The sequence below is a fragment of the Aptenodytes patagonicus genome, chromosome 18 (genome assembly GCF_965638725.1).
Source record: "Aptenodytes patagonicus chromosome 18, bAptPat1.pri.cur, whole genome shotgun sequence".
Lineage (NCBI taxonomy): Eukaryota > Metazoa > Chordata > Aves > Sphenisciformes > Spheniscidae > Aptenodytes > Aptenodytes patagonicus.
Window position 1 is genome coordinate 3,431,674 of NC_134966.1, and position 15,015 is coordinate 3,446,688.

The window sequence follows — 15,015 nt, forward strand, 5'->3', positions numbered from 1 at the left end:
AGGGGGAGCACCAAGACACTGATTTCTTTAGTTGCACTTGCTTTGCATTAAACATAATGGAAAGCAAAATATTGCAGAAGTTTTCCTTGAAATTTCAGTGATTGATTTAAAAAGTGTGGAAAATTTTGCTGCGTGTCTCTCTGTCTTGTCTTTTCTGTTTTCCTAATGTTAGGACACTTTCACGCTGAAACAGAAAGTGTTTCTGCATGTTCCCTAGAAATTTTACATAAAGGTTTGAGGCTGTATATTGACTTAAAGAACTGTAAACAATTTCTTGGGGAAAAAAAAAGATTTCAAGTAGCCTCTGCAAAACATAAGATAAAATTTTAATCTACTTTACAGGGAAGTTGGAAGGGATTAATTAAGCAGTTAATGACTAATCTAAGCTTTATGTTAGTGCAAAGTACTGAGCAAATCTATTCATAAGGAAATGATGAAAGTAATTACCTTTTAGAACTGAGAATCTGAAGAAGGGTCATGCAAAACTATACTGGAAGCACTGGAGAAAGTTCAAAACACTTTTGAGTTGAGGAAATTGTACATTCGAGGTGGAATTAGTGATGTAGCCTAGCTGCAATATTAAAGATCAATATTCCTACCCACGGGTATAAACTGGTCCTCCCTAGCTTAAAAAGTTTTGAAGAGCTCTCTGTTTTTACTTCCAAAAATACATTTTTTCTCCGATCTGACTTTCATTTTTCTGTTGTGATTTTTTGTTTGTTTGTTTGTTTGTTTCAATTCAGCCTGCGGCTTCAGCTTTCCCTACCCCTTAATTTAAGGCTGCAAGGAGCTGCAGGGGAGTGACAGTACAGAAGAAGGATAACAGCACAGAGATCGCACCCTGACATGCACCCACAAAGCCAAGGTCCAGCGAGGTCACCAGCTGCTGCCAGGGATCTACAGTAAAAAGGCACCAAAGAAAGTTTTGTGCTCTTTAGTGTAATCCACCAGCTTGATGTCACTAACGTTGACCATTAGCTTGTCTCCTACTTCTAAGGAGACCACAGCGCCCAGATAAATGGGCTGGAACCAGCTGTTTCCCTTTTCACTGAGGGTCTTGGTGCCGGTCAGCAGCTGGGTGGGCTCAGGGTAACTGTCGGTGACTTTGGTGATGATCTCAGTGACAGAATTTGTTTTACTGTAACTTTCAATGGGCCCTCGGAACGTGACCTGAGCATAGACATAGTAGTCCCCAGACACAGGTATCACCAGTGCGTTGCTGGAATAACTCAGTTTGTTCTTGGTAAAGGCCAAGCCTCGTTTGTCTTCCCACTGCAGGATGGGCAGATGGTTTCCCACGGTGTTGGCGAGATCTTGTTTCTTCACTGCGGGGAGAAGAGATGGGTTAGTTTGCTACAGGCGGGGATATTCTGCTGAATGCAATATGAGATCTCTACTCTAAAGGGCAAGAAATTTAAATAGGGTATTCAAAATGCTAGGACAGAAATGTTCTTATTTTACAGCTTGAAAACTGAGGCAAAATTGGCTGCAGGTCAACTGTCCAGTGGTATTTTTGGAGGGTGTCCATAGGGCATCCAGATCTGAGCAATTGGGAGTGAAAGCCAAGGATGCTTTTTAAGACCTCAGCCAGCCCAGGCTGCCTGAAGGGGTAGGCTGTGACTATTGTTGCGGGCCAGATCCTGAACGATGAGACTGTCCTTCCTAAAGGCTGAGTCTCATGGCACTGTGGAGGAATACAGATGGCTTTACCCTGCAGGTCCGGGGAGCTATCTTGCCTATTTACAGAGTATAAATCTTGTCCTTAAGTGAAACCAGTGCTGGGGCAGCTGTACACATGGGTACCATGCCTGTACCTAATAGTTTGGGAGAGTAATAAGAAATATTAAAGCATCATTTTCTTCTGTAGAGATGGATTGCAGTTATGTTTTTTAGACAGACACTACCGTGCTTGCAAAAGTTTCACAATGATCAGCATGATCCATCACCAAGCACTGCGACACTTGAACTTCTCTTCCTGCCAAGTTGCTTCTGAAGGATGTTAGGGTTTGTTAGCCCTTGTGTCAAGCTTTTCTTCCTGAGTACTCACAATGAAATGTTTTGCTGTAGAATTGCCTTTGGTTTACCAGTGTCATTTGGTTGTACCAAAAAACTCAGAAGACCCCACTGTGCTTCAAGAGGCCCAATTCCAAAGCAACACATTGTATTTAAAAAAAAACAATTGAGATAAAAATGGTCTTGAAATGCTTTGCTGGAACAAAACATTAAGCTTGGTGTTAGCCTCAGCTTTCCTCCAGACTTTTTCCCAGTCTTGTGGTTAGCTGATTACAAGCAGAGCTCTAATCCAGGTCCCAATGTTAGTCTGATCCAAGCCAAGGATGCTCCCCAGGCTGCAGGGATCTCAGGGGAAGAATCAGGGAACTGCTGCCCTGTTCCCTTTGCCTCTCCTCCACCATTTTAATTTCTCTCACACGACAGCCAGGAGAATGAGCCCTAGCACTTATTCATTTTTCTGCAGGGAAGTGAAAGAGTTTTCTCTGCTCTTTCATGACTGCCACATAAAATTGTTGTGGTAAAACAGAAGCTGAGGCAGTGAAAAGGAACAAGATAAAAACCAGATTCTGCCAGGTATTAAAATGATCCTGGAAAGTTAATGTTAAATGCTGAGAAAGACTGAGGCAACTGATTTCCGGCAAATGAGACCTTTTTCATGAGCTTGAGTTAATGTTTAAAGTTGACTTTGATTTAGTATTTGGGGAAGGGCTGTGTGTGCATGGGCAGGGAGGCAAACTGAATGCAGGTAAAGGAAAGCTTTGAAATTCTCTTGGCAATAACCATTAGGTTTATCCTGGGAGAAATGAGATTCAGAAAAACTGATGTGCTCAGCTCCCAGTGGCATCTGTTTCCCTCTCTTTTCTAGCAACAAATAATCCATAAGGAGACAAGAAGGCATTAGGAGTGCAATTTCTTGCATATTCTCTGAGTAGCACAACAAAATAATGGCTCTTTTTCAGACTGCCTGTCAGCGCTGCTGAAGTATCAAATCTTTCTGACCTTTTCCCCAGGAGGCAAAGTACACGAGGAGAGTATTTCTGTGTGGGAGAACGATAGACAGGGATTGTGATAGCAAGCCAAACTAAATTACTGAAGTATTATAAGGACTATGAGGCTTAGAGCCAATGGAGCTTTGCCTGATACAGAGAGAGAGGAATAAAAGAAAGTGAAAGTACTCATGGTCTGCCTTCATCTTCATCTACCTCTCGGGTGTCTAGGGACTGGTCTGAGTCCTGGCATAAAACTAAAGTAGCATTTGGGTCACTCTAAGGTTTACAAGAGCTTGGAGTAATACCTCTCAGATATCAGCTGGTAGCAGATGAAATTTTGTTTGGGATGGGAAGGACCAGAAAAGATCAGAATATTTCCAGAAAATGCCCTGGGCTTTTTTCCATCTTGGGAATTTTCAGGGAAAACTGAAGAGAAGCTGCATGTGAAATATTCTTTTCTGTGTACAATGATGCATTTAAAATGTCAATGACACTCAATTCTTCAATGTTTTTTATAACTAACAGGCATCTCAAATGAAGTACATGATTTCATAACTTCTAGAATTAGGCAACTCTAACTTTTACAGCTATAACTCCCTTTTAGGTTAAAGCTCACTCTGTTGATGCTCTCTATTTTCAAGTTAATTAATTTTCCCCATGCTTTCAATACAGGTCAAGAGGAAAAATGCTTGTTCAAGTGCCTTTGAATACAGTATATCTCCTTTTCTAGCAGCAGTTGTACTTTGTACTTGTCATTTATTTATTTCATAATTATATGGAACTATACTTCCTGCAAATATACATATTCTGCTAATTCTTGAATTAAATAAAATCTGCTTTTAATAAGGGATCATTGCTACAGTTCCTTCAACTTTCCCATCCCCTATAAATTTTTGGCATCCCTTACATGTGAAATTACTTCTCCTTTCCAAAATCCCTTTTGGTTTAGTCCCTCGCTGGAGACTCCCTGTTGCTTGGCAGCTTTTGGGTACATTTTGTGGCATATTGCTGAACTTGTGGGGTTTCTACAATTCTTAGCCCTCACCGGTGTGAGAGCCTGATACCGAACACTGTACTCTGAAGCCAGACTCCTGATCTCAGCAAGAGATTAGAGTATGAGTCTCCTGTTATAGTAAAGCCCTTGTACAGCATGTACTGCAAAATCCCGTGGCTGCAGGGTCTCTGTTGCTCAAGATCACGCCCTGGGAGTTTAATAACTGCCTTTAAAAGGTCATTACTTCCAACTATCAAGTGGAACCAGAAAGTGATGTTCTACCCAGATTTAGTGGAGTGCTCGGCTACCATTGCAGCATAAGCGTGAGCCGGGTACTTGACGGGGTTTCTGCAACATAGTTCTCCAGCCGTGCCACAGGCTGGTGACAAGAAGGAGTAGGCATTGGTCTGCATCTTGACCCAAAGTGCAACCAAATAAGTCAGAGAGGGGATCATGGCATGGCGCAGTCAGCACCAAATATACATTAGTGCACAGGAGACAATGGGGATGGAGAAAAGTCCTAGCTAGATATTCACATGGATCGTGCCATTCTTCACTAGCTATAGCCGCCCTGGGAGAGGAGACCTTGATGCCAGTTTGGATAAGTTCAAAACATTCAGTGTGTGTTAAAAAGGCCAAGAGCAGGTGGAAAATTCATCATTAAGGAACAGAGACCAAAACATTGAGTCATTCTGTTACTGCTAATTCAGTGGTGCATTCCCATGAAAGTACTGTGGCTAGTTCTCATTCCTCTCATTCCTTTGCTCTCACCTTCAGAATATATGTGCCTAAAACTAGAAAAAGACAGAGAGAACAGAGATCTGGAAGAGATTTCCTACAAGTGAGAGTTTGTAGTCTACACCTTCACTTTGAAGAAGGTACCTGAGGTGGGGGAATGTAACAAAGATCTGAAGAATAATTATTCCTTTTTCACTTTCTATGCATGAGTCATGGTTTCTGAGAAGAGAAGACCAGGGTGGTACCCAAGAAATTATTATGCAGCAAGTTTAAAATAACAGGAAATATTTTCTGACTGCAATGCACTGTTAAGCTGGGGAACTCATTGCCACAGGGTACAGCACCAAAAATATGCTTGGGCTCAAAAAAGGCCAAAGATAAGTTCATGGAAATTAAGTTCCCTGATGGCTACATAACACAGCAGCCTGCGTGTAGCCTTTTTGCACAGAAAAGAAGCAATAAAATCTCCTTAGCTTTTCCTTTTCATGCACCTTGCTATGGCCAACAGTGACTGGCTTGAAACGGCAGGTTGAAGAGGACGGGCACCAGCCTGAGGAGAATGCTCAGGAATGACTACGAAGGAATTTTTGCAAATGGGGGGCCTGAGGAAATTTGAAGAAAACTGTTGGGTGCTTCCCTGCAGCAACTGGGCTTTTATGCAACCCAGGGAAGGTCCCGTCAGCAGAGCAGTGCTTCGGCTGCTCTTCTGAGTCAGCTGCACCGGGACCCTCTGGGTCTCTCTGCCATGGGGGCACTCAGGGGAAACAGAGAGACTTACACTAGCAGACACGGTCCTTTTGCTCTTGCACACTTGTGCTTAAGCAAAGATGTGATTTTGAACAAGGACAGGTCAGTTTTGGAGCTCTTGCAACCTGTGTGCAAAAGAGGATGGTACCAAGGATGTGCATTAGGAAGGACTTTGTGGATTAGGGAAAGTAAACGCTACTAGGAAAGAAATCAGCCCTGAAATACTGATTGATTTAACCCTGTAAGTGAATGCATGAAGCATCATGCCACTTCTTGCATGCTTCAAGTTACTGAAGTGCCCCTCTGGGACAACACACAGGGTGTTGGGGAAGCCTTTGCAGTGAGCTGTGTTTTTGAGAGGTATAAATTGCTTTAGGTCAGAGCAGCTGGAGAGCCTTTCAGCACTCAACTCCATCCACATGGGAACCAGCCATGAACTGTTTCCTCTTCTCTGGTAATACCTAATTTTTCCAGGTGGGTGGAGCTGGTGAGCATGGGGGAGGGCTCAGGACAGTGTCCTTGGTGTGACGACAGCTACACCTTCAAGGTTGAGGTGGTGAGATGGTGGCCTTGCAAATGCTGGCAGCCCCTCGGAAATGTATGGCAGCCCACTCTGTGATAGGGCTTTGCGATAGCACCTTCCTAACACAAGGTAAGGGTTTGGAGGGGTTCAGCTGGGCATTACCCTTCCCTCACTTGCTCGTACACATGTTAGGGATGATCTCCCTGAAAACGGGGCGATTTGATGGCAATATGGTGTGCGTGGCCCGAGTCAGGCCTTGCAGAAAAATAAGGTTTAAAACTGGTCTCTAAACCTGGTGGTACTTCCCAATTCACTGCTCCGTGAGGGCTCACTTGAGCTCTTTCCCCTGCCTTTTCTAGGGGATTCAGCAGATCTCTAAGATACGAGGTACCTGTTTAAGTTCAGTTACAAGAGCTGCTCATTCAATGAAAGAAACGGCTTGGAAAAGTGGCAACATTTCTGTCAGCTACCTCCTTTGTGGGCCCTTTTCTACAAACACAGGCTGCAGTCAATCAGTCATGATCAACAAGGCAAAGCTGATGATTATTTTCCCCATGTTTCCTGCAACACCTGATCCTATCAGATCCATATAAACCAAGATTATTGCACCACAACATCTGCTGTAATACCCACGGGAAACACTTCATTTTTGAACAAGCATTACCTGTTAGGTGTGCTCTTGGCTTTTCTGCACTGGAAAGTGTATCTGTAACTGAGGGGAAAAAAAAAAAGTGCGTAAGGATGTTTGCTGCTATTCAAGTCAATGAGATGTGAGCGGTGATCGATGCCACCGAGGAAACGTGTGGAGCCCCTTTCCATTCCTGTATACATTTGAGTCAGGAGTTATTTGCCATGATTGTTTATTGACACCGTTGAGCTAATAAAATCTCTTTGCAAATGAGTGAGCTTGTCAGGCCTGTTGCAGTGTCGATAGGGCACATCATGGCCGTGTCTTAAATTTCTGGAGGGTGAACTGAGGGGAGGTGTGGTGTACACGGATGAAAGCATGGTGTGCATGGGCTCCCAAATCCATGCTTTTGCATGTTCAGGGAGTTATACCAATCTCAGAGAGCTGCTGGGGAGGTCTGTGCCTGCACTAGAAGGAGCGAGCTTGCACAGCCCTGGTGTTAGAAATGCTCGCGCTGTCACTATGGCCCCAGTTATCTCCCTGCATCTTGTCACACAGGTTTGCCTCTGTCTGCCCTGGCTTGTTTGCCTCAGGAGGGATTTGGGTGGTGAGAGCGGAGGGCAGGTGGGGAGGCATCTGCCAGCAGCGTGCTGCAGCAGCAATTGCAAAACCTCGGTAAACAAAGGTGTTCGGGATGGGGTAAAGGACTGGCAAACTCACCAGTATCTACTGCCCGTTGCTTCAGAAAGCGAGAGCCCCTTTCTTCTGTGACCTGCAGGAGAGATTTACAAGCAGTCAGCTCAGGGTTCCAGGTGTACAGTACCTCCACAGAGGGTCTTGTTTGTGTTATCCCAGAAAATGGAATATGCTACAGTAATACTATCGAGTTCAGCTAGAGCTTTTATGTAAAAGGACAAGCCCTGACAAAGCTTTGCTTCATGGCAAAGAGTTTTCTGCTGTTTGTTTGAAACTGCCTGCATCTCTGAAAGGGTGCCAGGGACAGGAGCTGGGCTCCTGTGGTGGTTGCTGTGTTAAACTCCAGTCTTGTTCAGAGGCTGGACAAGCCCTTGGCATAACTAGGGGGGGACTGGCAGAGTGGCCAGTGTGAATTAGCCATCACTAACCCTCCTTTGGGGTGGTACCTCCATGCAGCACTGCTGGAGCACCTCTGCTGCTTAGAGACTCTCCTGTCCCTCAATCTGTGCAGAGCAAGCAGAGCAATGTGAGTGATTCTTCCCTGTCTCAAGACTCAGCAGGTCTGAGCCTTTTTAGGTGCAAAGATTCATCCATAACGCCAGCAAAGAGACTAATTGAGGTGTATCAGCTACACTTGCTTTTCTTTCTGCATCTGTGTTATTTCAGACTGTAAGTCTGTTGCTTAGGTCTGTCTTGAATGTTGGGTAGCCTCCTTGGAAGACAGAAAAGAGCTGAGCAGGTCTGAGAGTGCAGCTGGCAGAGGGTGAGCTCTGCGGCACACTGACACTCCACTGAGGGAAAGCAGGGTGATTTATGTTTCCTTGCCTCTTACGTCTTGTTCTAGAGCTGAACACTCATAACACATCCCTGTGCCAACACGCATTTGCATGGCAGCAGGGCATGGCCCTGGGCCGTGCCAAGTGGTTCTGACATTTAGGTTGAGCAGTTCAAAGGGAAGCTGCTGTCTGCCTGCCCCATGTCTAGCAGGGCTGGCACTTCTGAATCACACTTGGGCATGGCTGGTGGCTTCTCGCCAAGTGCCAGTCCTCTTATGGCAGCCTGCAAAGCAGCACGGCTCCTAACCGGAGGATGCTGCGGGATGCTGACTCTGAATCCAGCCTCCCTGGGGTGTGAGGAGCATCCCTTATGCTTTCCCCAGGGCACAGTTCATTGCGGGTCTCTGCCAACAGTGTGGTTGCAGAAAGCAGACAGTCTGGGTTATGCAGCCAGCTCAGGGTCGACTAACAGGGCTGTCAGGAACCTCTGTCATGCAACGTCTGTCAGGAGCACGTTGGTGTGGTGCGGTGTGTTTTATGGACAGCTACAATAAACACAGTGAATAAACTGCCACTGATCAGCTTGCAGCTAAGGATTTGGTGCACGTTCCTTAATAAACAGGCTGAAATAGTATCAGCACATAGATGCTGAAGCTATCTCCTGGTGGTTGTGTCTCACACAACTTCAAATACTGCAGGAGAAGTAGAAAATAGATAATTTATATTGGCTGGGGGAAGAAGAGTGTTTGTGGGAGAAGAATCAGGCTGCCTGGGTTTGGGGACTGCTAGCTACTCTAGTAAGCCCAAAGGTATTTTAATGTTTTACTAGCAGTAAACATCCATGTGCTCCTGCAGAAAACCATAATTTCTAAAATAGTTGTTCCAGTGTGTTGGAAAAAAATGGAGAAGGAAAACTGCAGGGAAAATTATCTTTTTTTTTCTCCCTTCCCCACCTGTACACACATATATAGCCCAGCCACAGCAGTCTGCTGCTCTGCGGGAAATGTCATCTAGAAGAGAGGGTGGTGCGAAAGCTTAGTGTGTGGCTGTCAGAGAGAATTGGTGGTGTGCTGTCAATGAGATGTCTGAGCTGCTCATTATGACTGTCTCCAACATCCTGCCTGCTTGCCATGGTGTCTAAACGTGACTGCATTTTTGATGTGACACAGAGTCATAGCCAGGTGACGTTGTCCTTCCCCTGGTGGGCAGCACAAGATCGGTGTGGAGGATTTCCTTCAAACACTTCCCCTTGTTTTTGGCCAGATGTATATGCATGAGTATATTTAGAGCATTATTTATGTGACACTTCCTACATATTTATCAAGAGACATATTTTCTAATGATTCTAAGTACTGCAATGAGCTACAAATCAATCACACACCTACGTTTAATCATGTAACTGCAGTGGGACTGTTCACATATTTAGAGCGTAACTTCTGCTGAAGTACTTTATATAAACTCGGATGTTGCAATACAGAGGTGATGGTAAAGTGGGAAGGATATCAAGAAGAATTCTGCTTCTTTATAAAAAATAACAAAATGGTTTTGACTAAAGACTGGGGAGAAACTTTTCATGCAACCTCAATTTACTTGTTTTCAAAGAAGGCCAGATAGAAACTGCAGGAGCAGAAGCTGCATTCATAGATGCTAAAGGACAGTGTGATGCAGTAGATAGAGCAGGGTGCTGCAAGGTGTGAAATTATTCTGCTGCTTGGCAATTGTAGGGGTTTTTATTTTCCTAATTGTGCTATTTGATAAGGATACAAATCTAAACCTCCTATAGAAAATATTTTAGCACTAGACAATGCTACATAACGGCCAGGTATTAGTAATATTTGTCCTAAATAGGCACTGATGTATGTTGATGGTGTAGATGAGGTGGTGAGGGAGAGCTAAACACCATGAGACAATAGAGAGATCATTTATACAATTAGTGTTTTTCTCTCTTTTCCTTTCTTGCTTAGCTGTGATTCTGAAAAATTCACAGCATGGCTTCAATTTTCCCTTTGGTTACTGTGGAGAGACTAACCAGCACTGAGTGATGTTGAAAATCCCACCTTATAGCTGACTTGCAGACAAACGATGTCTTGGACAGCCAGCTCTAATTACCCTGAAGACTGCCGTGTGCAAAACACTTCTATATTTGTTTGATACCAAGAATGTCCAAAAGCCCCAGTGCATTTATATCCAGACATTGCTAAAGCCAAAAAGAAGGGCTGAACATCCCCTGGTCACACGCTTTTCCTCTTGCACCTCAAGGAAGGACCAGGGGTATCCGATAGAGAACTGCAGGGGAAAAGCAGCTTGGCACTGCAGGCAGAGAGGTTAATAAGCAGAATATCCCCAGCACCTTCATCCACTCCATTTTTAGCACAAGACGCTATTTTACGGGCAGGGTCTCTGCAGGTCATACACGGTACATACACCCACAATTTTGCTAGCTCCAGAGATGCTGCATGGCCTCGGCTGGGCACTTTTGGTAGGGTCCTGTCCTGTGCCAGTAAAAACTGGCTTCAATGGGAGTTATTTCAGTTGGACTATAATGCCCACTGTAAGCATGTACCCAGGGCATTACTCACTTGCCCACGAGGACCATGTGCATCAAGCAGCAATGGCCAGTCAGGAGTTTTACTGCTGCTGGCTTCTGGAAGTGGAATCCCACACACCTGGGCCTAGGTGCAATGCTCACTGCTCCTCCCCAGGCATTTCTCCTTCCCTACAGATCAGGAAGCCATTTCAGGTTCTCTCTCCCATTTGGGCAGGCCATTAGGGCTTCTGGCTCTGCATGAATTATGGTTCCGGCAGTGCTTCTCTGAGCTTTGTTGCTAGCTTTCTGGCTTCATCCCTTTAGGTGGGATCCAGGTGGAGCCGCTAGGACTTCAGAGTCCCTCCTGTACTGCAACAGCTCCCTTCTCCATTGCAAGGCTGACGTGGCACACAGGTTCATATGCAACCTTTCGGACAGGTTTTGGAATTTCCCTTTACACTGCTTGTGGTCCTGCCATGCCAAGTATGCCATGAAAAAAAGCCCAAGTACCAACATCTCCAGGCCACAGGACTTGCTGCTCTGCTTTATTGGGCTAGCTAAACGGGTTGCTAAGGCAGCCAGAGATGCTCTCCTGACTGCTGTGCCGTTCCTTTGGTAGATTTGTGTACTCAGACTGAAACTTGGCTTCCCTTTGGGGAAGGACACACAGCAGTCCTGGCCCTTCCTCTGGAAGGGCGCCACTAGAGCCTTTTATAGATTTTCTGCTAATAACCCAAGCCATGTGTTATTGCTTAAAGAACCCTATTTCCTCACCTCACTCTGTCTTGAAGCATGAAAGAAAGTGATTTCTATTTCCAAAAGGGAAGCAGTGTAGTGAGCCTTGAAGGTGCCCAAGGAAACCATCATCAGACTTGAATTATTCATGCAAGATGCAGTATACCATGAGAGAGAACCGGCAACTCACACATGTTGCTGTAATGACATAACTTGCCCTGCTTTTTCCTGAAAGGGACGTTTCTAGAGGAAAAGGTGGGTTTGTATCCCTTCAGAGGCAGAGTGTGACACCATGTGCACCCACACAGAAGCAGAGATGAATAGACCGCCTCACCCCGCAGACAAATCAAAGAGGCACACCCCTGTTGCACAAACCTTCCCTGGCTCCCCTTGTCCTCCTCTTTGCTCCAGGAAGGACTGGCTCAGGAATTTACTACATCTGCTTCTCACCTGCTCAGCTGCCAAGTCCCTCCCTCCTCCCAGGACTGTCCCCAGTGCAGGAGAAGTTGGTAATCTGGGATGTGTGGGCTGAGCTCTGGTCCTGGGGTAATGAAAGGACTCCTCCTGTGGGCTCACTGCTGCAAGGGTCAGCAAGTGATCTGCATCGCACGCATTTGCACGCATTTGCACGCATCTGGTGCAAACTTGAGTCTGCCCACTTGTTCCCAGTATGCCCAGGGCATCCGCACGCCAAAACCAGTGCCACAAAGAGCTCTGGCACCCGCGTCTGGTCCCAGCCTAGTCCTTCTGATTTGGGTTATCAGTGGGGCTCATGAGGAAGGCATCCTTTAGCAATCCAGTTTTAACATGTCAAATGCAGAAGGAAATGCACAAAGACATTTTCCTGAGAGCCTTTATGCCCAGAAACATTCCAATGGACTGAAACAGGCTACAGCTGTGCTGAGCTGCAGAACTGAGCAGCTGGGCTCAGCCCATGACACAGCTCTTTGGGGAATTAACAGAAAGCTACACAGGCAGAAAAATCCACCCATCTGTGCTCTGTTGCTGGACAACACTGGCAATACAGTCAGTCACCAGTGGAGTGAATGAAAAATTCAGAAAATGCAGGATCCAGCTGAACTGTAGCTAGGTGCTCCACCCACTGGGCTTGGCACAAAGGCAGCGGGCAGCCGGCCAGCCCTGACGATTTTTCGCTTCCTCACGGGGACTTGCAGAGGCTGTAACTCATCTGATTACCTCATTACATCACTGTGGGAATACTACGCGCTAATAATTCAGTGCATATGCATGGAAATACACACTAGTGTAGCCCAGGCTAGAGCAAATCTAATGGCTTACATTGCGCTTTTCCTCTTAAGAAGCCAAACCCAGCCACAAAAATACTTTTCTGCACTAATTCTGCCAACAGAGTCAAGAGCCAGGAACACATTAGTCCAATCAAACAGGCTAATGTTTTATTATTATTTCACTCTAAGATAGTTTCAGGAACTGAACTGTTCTGCTTTGTACAACCTCACAGGATGCAAACAAAGAGCAATGCACCTGAGACTGTCCAAAGTGCCGCTTCACTCCGTGTGCACCCGCTCTAGCTGGCCTAAACAGCAGTAACAGGGTAAATGCACTTTCGTGTGTGCAAGAAATTGGCAAATTTAACAGCCTGAGGTACGGCGCAGGGCTGACGCATCTCCTTTCAGCTGTGCATGAAGGTATAAATAGATAACGTGGAAGATGCTGCACCCAGAAGCTGGCATCACTTGGGTGTGAGACTCCGGCTCTGCCGACTTGAGGTCAAATGGGGGCCAGCACGTCTCTGTGCAGCCGAGAGCGTGCACGTGCGCAGCCATGGGTACTGCTGTCACACTCTCTAAACATCCGTAGGCTAAATGTGTGCAAGGTTAGAAATCTGCCTTCAAGGCCACTTTCTAACACTGCTTTCTTTTGCCGTTCCTAAGCGAGCGTATAACAAGTAGGCTAATTAGCTGGGGAATTTCAGACCTGAAGCTAAAATTTAAACCTTAATTCTTCAGACCTATGTGCATATATGCATCCTTCTAGCATGGGGCAGTCCTGCTGAATTCATAGTCTACCATGGAAATTGGCACTTGTTTGCAGTCTGGCACGAGAAGGAGTGCCAGAAGTGGGGCGGCATAGAAAAGCATTAGAAGCAGCCACACCAGCAAGCTTATATCGCTAGGAACAAAGTGAGTTTAGCTGTCTGTCAAAGAACAGCTGAGAAGATCCCTGGATCTAGAGAAAGTTTTGATGGGGAGTAGAAAATGAGATGCAAAATTTAGGGTCAGACTCCTTAATTGTCTCAAATCATATCTCTGCAGGAGTTTGCATTGATAATGTATGAGAGCTATAGCCGTCTGCCCAGTGATGGATGATAGGCACTGACCCACTGACATCAGCAGTGCGGTCAGCAGATATTTGCTGAAATAGGACACTGCGAGGGGAAGTCTCAGAGTTAACCCGAAAGAAGGGAGGAAAATGAGCCATAGTGTCAAAATCTGTCTGAAATCAGTGGAGAGACACTGATTTCCATCAACTAGTGATTCTTAAGCATTTCCTGCAGCATGTCAATAAAAGTTTTAAAAAGTTGTGCGTTGTACTGTGACCTTAGTGAAATTAAGACAAGATGAACAGGAACTGTTAGTTGAAAAGACCAAACAATAATACGATTTATCCCAGGCAGATTTGCTCTGCGTAAGGAAGAAGGAATGTAACAGCGAGTTTCTCATGTTCCCTTAAACATGAGACTCATAAGGCGAATAAAAGAACCAAACCCAACCCTGGAGATGCGGGACGCGGCGCTTTCCTCCTTGCAGGGTGGCAGGACAGAAATCAGCCGTCAGTCTCTTACCTGGCCAGTGCAGGAGCTGGGGGCTCTGAGGTTTCCAACCAGCAGGTAGGCAGTGGGCAGCGCCAGGACCAGCACGGAGAGCAGGCACAGCAGCACTGCGCACCGTATCCTCCTCAAATCCTCCCTGAGATGCATCCTGGAGGCTTGGTTGGTTCCAGGAGCCGCCTCCTCCAGGGTTATCTCGACCACGCGGTCCATGCCAGCACCTGGCACACGAGCTGCTGCTGTTCCTGGATGGGAAGTCGGACCAGCAAAGTCTCTTCTGGTGTCTGCCTTGCATGGAGACCCCCATTAAATAAGTGCTGCCCCGAGTGTGGGAAGGGACCGACACACACACACCCTCCCTCCCAAGGAATGCACCGCCTACAATAGAAACCTAGCTCAGGGAAAGAGAGCACTGTGGCTCCCCGAGGTGCCTGCTGCATGCCTCCATCTGGCTTTTTTCCCCCCTCGCTGTGCAGAAGGAAGCTAGGAAAGTCCCAGTGGGTGGAACCAGGATAAACCCTGCTGCTGGGCTGGATAAGCTTGAAAGCTTTTCCGCATGGCAAAGGGAACATGAAACCAACGGGAGTGAAAGTGAGAAGCAGGGGGAGAGCGAGAGCGAGCCGCAGAAGCGAGCAGGCGGCGTGTGCCATCCTGGAGCCCAGCAGTTTCAGCGCAGCCCTGGGAGAAAAGGAAAGAGTCTTTTAGGGGAGGCGAGGGTATTGCAAGTGACCCTGAAGAAAGGATCTGATTCTTTGAAATGTTGCTTCATTCCTACATTTTAGCAGAATTTGCAAGTGGGCTGCAGGTTGCTCAATATACCTTTTGCATCAAACAGTACAG

The 15,015-nt window shown here is 46.1% G+C and overlaps 1 protein-coding gene across 1 annotated transcript; it reads right to left on the minus strand.

Annotated features, from left to right (window-relative positions):
- Positions 1 to 133: 133 nt before the first annotated feature.
- TNFSF15 (TNF superfamily member 15) lies at positions 134 to 14,468 on the minus strand. Its single transcript, XM_076355322.1, has 4 exons — positions 14,191 to 14,468; positions 7,353 to 7,404; positions 6,669 to 6,716; positions 134 to 1,325 (listed from the first exon to the last, which is right to left on the minus strand). The coding sequence occupies exons 1-4, from the start codon at positions 14,386 to 14,388 to the stop codon at positions 898 to 900; spliced, it is 726 nt and encodes a 241-aa protein (XP_076211437.1). The 5' UTR covers positions 14,389 to 14,468; the 3' UTR covers positions 134 to 897.
- Positions 14,469 to 15,015: the final 547 nt, after the last annotated feature.

Coding starts and splice junctions, on each gene's coding strand:
- TNFSF15 (XM_076355322.1), bottom strand. CDS start 14,388: ATGGACCGCGTGGTCGAGATAACCCTGGAGGAGGCGGCTCCTGGAACC. Junction 6,717..7,352: donor GCAACGGGCAGTAGATACTG/GTGAGTTTGCCA, acceptor TTTTCCCCTCAG/TTACAGATACACTTTCCAGT. Junction 1,326..6,668: donor GCCAAGAGCACACCTAACAG/GTAATGCTTGTT, acceptor TTCTCCCCGCAG/TGAAGAAACAAGATCTCGCC.